Below are 5,000 nucleotides of genomic sequence, written 5' to 3'. Positions count from 1 at the left end.
TTAAATCATCCAACTAGAATTTTTAAAGCATTTTATGGACGATTACGAATTTCTAAATTTGGGTCATTTTGACCTATTGCTGGGGTCAGGGAGGCCATTTAATGCCAAGATACTACTGCGGGAAAATCATGTATACTCGATTTTTTTTAATGAAGCGCATTTGCACCGATTCAGAGCGGTGCCCTTTTAGCTCGGAAAAGTTTCCTGCTCTCTGATTGGTTAGAATTATCTTGTCCAACCAATCAGCGATCAGGAAACTTTTCCGAGCTAAAAGGGCACCGCTGCGAGAATTGACTATAGTTGACAATTTTTTAGAAAGGTGGAATAATTTCATCAGATAAAGCTTATATATACAACAGATAAAAACAACAACAACAACAACAACAGCAACAAATGCAGCTATTTCTAGTCCACTGTAGGACAAAGGCTTCAGACATGTCCTCATTCATGTTTCAGGTTTGGCCAGTTTTCATCACCACGCTGGCCACTGCGGATTGGTGATGGTTGGAGACTATAGTCTGATTGCTCACAGCAAACCAACCTAGTATGGGTGCCCCTGACTAATACAGCTTTGCTGATTATGGCGATACCCAAACTCCTTCATCACGTTAAGGTTATCTCCACTCAGAGAAATTATTTCTTAATATCTGCAAAAATATGTCAAAAAAGGAAAAAGAAACAAAGACAGTTTGATCATACTAACCTCAGTTACAGGAACTTCAGTTGCAGGAACTTCCGTTGCAGGAACTTCAGGGGCTTCTGTTGCTTCAGGAGCTGAAGTTGGGACTCCCTCCTCCTCGTCGGGTCTGAAGTGGATGACCTGGCGGGTGAAAAATGGGTGAAGTTAGAGCGATAGTGTCTTATGTGGATGAGTGAAAAGGGGACTTACCCTCAAAGTTAACAATTGAGTAAATATATCAAATAAGTCACTGCGGAGTTACATTTTGAAGTTGCATTAATTTCAGGAATCAATGAATTTGAAGTTTAAGGGTTAAAGGCCACTCATGAATGGCAGTGGCAAGGGACAGTGACAAATCCCTAGCTAGCAGGAGAATGTCCTAAACGGACCATATATACATATGATCAGCGCCCAAGCCTCCTCTCCACCCAAGCTAGGACCAGAGAGCCAGGCAAGGGCTGGTCATGACTCATTTTAAAGTTTAAGAGTTAAAGGCCACTCATGAATGGCAGAGGCAAGGGACAGTGAACAATCCCAAGCTAGCTAGGACAATGTCCTAGACAGACCTTATATACATGTGATCAGCGTCCAAGCCTAATCTCCACCAAAGCTAGGACCAGGGATGGCCAGGCAATGGCTGCTGATGACTCCCCGAAACCTATCATCCCTAGCTCACAAGGATGGTGAGGTTGCAAACACTACATAAAAAACTATCGAGACTCAGCGTGATTAGAACACCTGTCCGGCAATCACTCGCCCAAGCTAGAACCAGGGGGGGCCAGGCAATAGCTGCTGATAACTCAGCAGGTAGACCTATAGACTCCCTAAAACCTACCATCTCTAGTTCACAAGGATGGTGAGGTTACAGACACTACAAGAAACTATCGAGACAGCGTGACTCAATCCCTGTCCGGCGATCACCCGCCCAAGCTAGAACCAGGGAGGGCCAGGCAATAGCTGCTGATAACTCAGCAGGTAGAACTTTAGGTTGCAGACACTACAAGAAACTATCAAGCTTGAGCGAGACTCGAAACCTACCCGGAGGGACGTTTCCAACAGGCTACCACAACCCTTAAAATTCTATCAAACTCAAAATCAATATAATCACATTGCTAGACAAACACGAGCGCCATTTCCTCACCTGGTGGTGGAAGAAGGTATTAAAGTTATTCCCCGAGGCTTTGTTGACTGTGCTGTTGACCTGGATCTCTCCTCCATCGACGTCATGAACCACCGAGGTCTCGTTACTGTAGTTGCCAGGCAAATCTGCGGGGTTCACGAAGCCAACACCTGGGAGCTCCTATGAAGACGTTTTAGGAATTAATATAAATTCATTGTTTATTCGTATTATGTTTTTCTGTTGTATTGTACGGGGGAATTTTCTGCCCTACAATTATATTTACAAAGGTATTTCCACACACGCATACACACACATACATGTATATAATGTATAAATGTCTATGTATATTCATATATATACAGTATATAGATGGATAAATAGGTGGCTAAATAGATAGATACATTTTATATACAGTATATACTGTATATATGTGTGTAGGTGTGTGTGTGTGTAGAGTGGAGAGCATGAGATGAGATTATGAAAAGTAAAATGCCACTTTCTCTAAAAAGAAGAGTATTGTTTACTAGAACACTTACTGGAAGATTAGAAAACAAAGGACGGTCCATCCCGATGAAAGGAAATCCTCCGAAGAGTTCATCTCCGTGAAAATCATCATCCTCCTCATCACTATCATCATCACCATCATCTTCACCACCGCGCCCGAAGGGATTGAAATCAAACCCAGCGGGTCCAAAGGTGCCCTGGGATTCGTCGTCGTCGTCGCTGGCAGCAATTCCCCAGGGGATGAATAAGGATGGCATCTGAGGAACCACGGGATCCCTCCTGAAGAGTCTCCGGAAGAGGAGCATGTCCTGCTGCATGCGGTGGACGTCCTCTGGAACATTTTTGGAAGGATTTAAAGGTCACTCGTGAGTGGCGGAGGCAAGGGATACTGATAATGTAGGACAATGAATTAGAGATTGAACACACACACGCATATACAGTATATACTGTGTATATATATATATATATATATATATATATATATATATATATATATATATATATATGTCGTTTATTTTTTGGTTACTGGGACTTTTAAACCTTTTAAAGGATTTAAAGGTCCCTAATGAGTGGCATAGGCAAGATACATTACAATGCAGGACAATGCACTAGAGACGGGATGTGTTTATTTTTATTTTTATTTTTTTTGGGAGGGGGTACACTCGGGCATGCTGTTCTATCTTATTTCTCTTCCTCTTGCTTTCTTTTTTAAGATTTTGTGGTTTATATGCGAAGGATTTAATTAATTGTGGTTACTGTCCTTAAAATATTTTATTTTGATTGTTCATTTCTTCTCTCGTAGTTTATTTATTTGCTTATTTCCTTTCCTCACTGAGCTATCAACTGTCACTCTCAAACGCTTAGAGATATTTTACAATGATCGCTTTCATACTATAGTCAATTCTATTTAGTGAGGCAGATTTGCACCGACTCGCAGGGGTGCCATTTTAGCTCGGAAAAGTTTCCTGATCGCTGATTGGTTTGACGAGATCATTCTAACCAATCAGATAGCAGGAGACTTTTCCGAGCTAAAAGGGCACCGCTGCAAGTCAGTGCATATGCGCCTCATTAAAAAAAATGAGTATAGAAAAATATATTTGCAATAACCACTTTCAGATGTTTGGGCTGAAAGAATAACATTGGAAGCGTTACTAGTGATCCCTTTAAAATGCGTAGGATAGAAATGTTTCAATTTTTAAAAGCGTAGTAAGGTCTTTCAAAAAAAAAAAAAATCTTTTCATTTCTAAAAGCTCACGTAACTTTTCATAAGCCCGTAATGAAACTTTTTTAATTTCTTCGTAGGCCTTCTAAAAAATACTTTTCATTTACTGAGTTAATTGTTTTAAAAAGCTCCCACTAACTACTTATAATCATTTAATGAAACTTTTTAACACCCACATTTCTTCGTTTTCAAAAAAAACTTTCATTTACTAAGTTAATCTCTCTAAAAAGGCTCACAATAACTGCTTCTAACCGCTTAACGAAGCTTTCTTAATCGCCAAGTTAAAATCCACAGTGAGACCTAGCTACAAGAACTAGCAACGAGTGCCAGGTAATAAGAGAAAGGTCGACTCCGCTCCGTATTAGGAGAACTCTATACGGCTTCAAGGCTTACAGAAGTATTACAGTCGATACTAGACTACGGAATTGCATCATTTCAGCGAATAGGTTGTTTTTCTAAAGTATTGGCATGAAGACATTAATAAAAATGAGTCTTGGGTAGTAACATAGCCTTTCTACCATGGCCTTCCACTGTCTGATTAGAGTTCTCTGGCTTGAGGGTACACTCACTGGGATATTTCTCTTCACATTTTCTAAAGTATTGGCATGAAGACATCAATAACAATGAATCTAGGGTAGTGCCATAGCCTCTGTACCATGGCCTTCTACTGTCTTGGATTAAAGTTCTCTTGCTTGAGGGTACCTCTGGCACACTATTCTGTCTTATTTCTCTAATGTTTTTTTATAGTTTATATAGAATTTATTTATTTTAATGTTGTTACTGTTCTTAAAATATTCTATCTTTTATTTTATTTGTTTCCTTTCCTCATTGGGCTATTTTCCCTGTTGGGGCCCCTGGGCATATAGCATCCTGTTTTTCTAACTGGGGTTGTAGCTTTGCAAGTAATAATACTAATAATAACAGTGCAAATAGCCTCTGTACAATGGCCTTACACTGTCTTTTGTTAGAGTTCTCTTGCTTGAGGCTACACTCTGGCATACTATTTTGTCTTATTTCTCTCCTCGTTTTCTAAATTATTGACATGAACACATCAATAACAATGAATCTTGGGCAGTGCCATAGCCTCTGTACCAAGGCCTTATACTTTCTTGGATTAGAGTTCTCTTGCTTTAGGGTACACTCTGGCACACTATTCTGTCTTGCTTCTCTTCCTCTTGTTATTCTGTAGTTTTTGTAGTTTATACAGTATAAGAAATATCTACGAGTATTTTAATGTTACAGTTCTTGAAATATTTCATTTTCATCGTTTATTTCGTCTCTTGTAGTTTATTTATTTCATTGTTTCCTTTCCTCATTGGGCTATTTTCCATATTGGGGCCCCTGGGCTTATACCATCCTGCTTTTCCAACTAGGGTTGTAGCTTAGCAAGTAATAATAATAATAATAATAATAATAATAATAATAATAATAATAATACACTTCTCCCAATTTCGGGGGGTAGTCGACATCAAACA

At 39.4% G+C, this 5,000-nt stretch overlaps 1 protein-coding gene across 1 annotated transcript in view; it reads right to left on the bottom strand.

Moving 5' to 3' along the window:
* Positions 1-5,000, bottom strand: part of LOC137623532 (uncharacterized) — a 42,064-nt gene that overhangs the window by 7,482 nt on the left and 29,582 nt on the right. Inside the window, exons 4-6 of the mRNA XM_068354366.1 lie at positions 2,336-2,634; positions 1,821-1,979; positions 704-820 (exon numbers count right to left, since the gene is read on the bottom strand). Coding sequence (XP_068210467.1) covers positions 704-820; positions 1,821-1,979; positions 2,336-2,634 — 575 coding nt within the window. The remainder of the gene's footprint in view (positions 1-703; positions 821-1,820; positions 1,980-2,335; positions 2,635-5,000) is intronic.

This window comes from Palaemon carinicauda, chromosome 30 (assembly GCF_036898095.1).
Source record: "Palaemon carinicauda isolate YSFRI2023 chromosome 30, ASM3689809v2, whole genome shotgun sequence".
NCBI lineage: Eukaryota > Metazoa > Arthropoda > Malacostraca > Decapoda > Palaemonidae > Palaemon > Palaemon carinicauda.
Note: the sequence above shows the minus strand (reverse complement) of the source record. Positions and strands in the feature narration are given on the sequence as shown.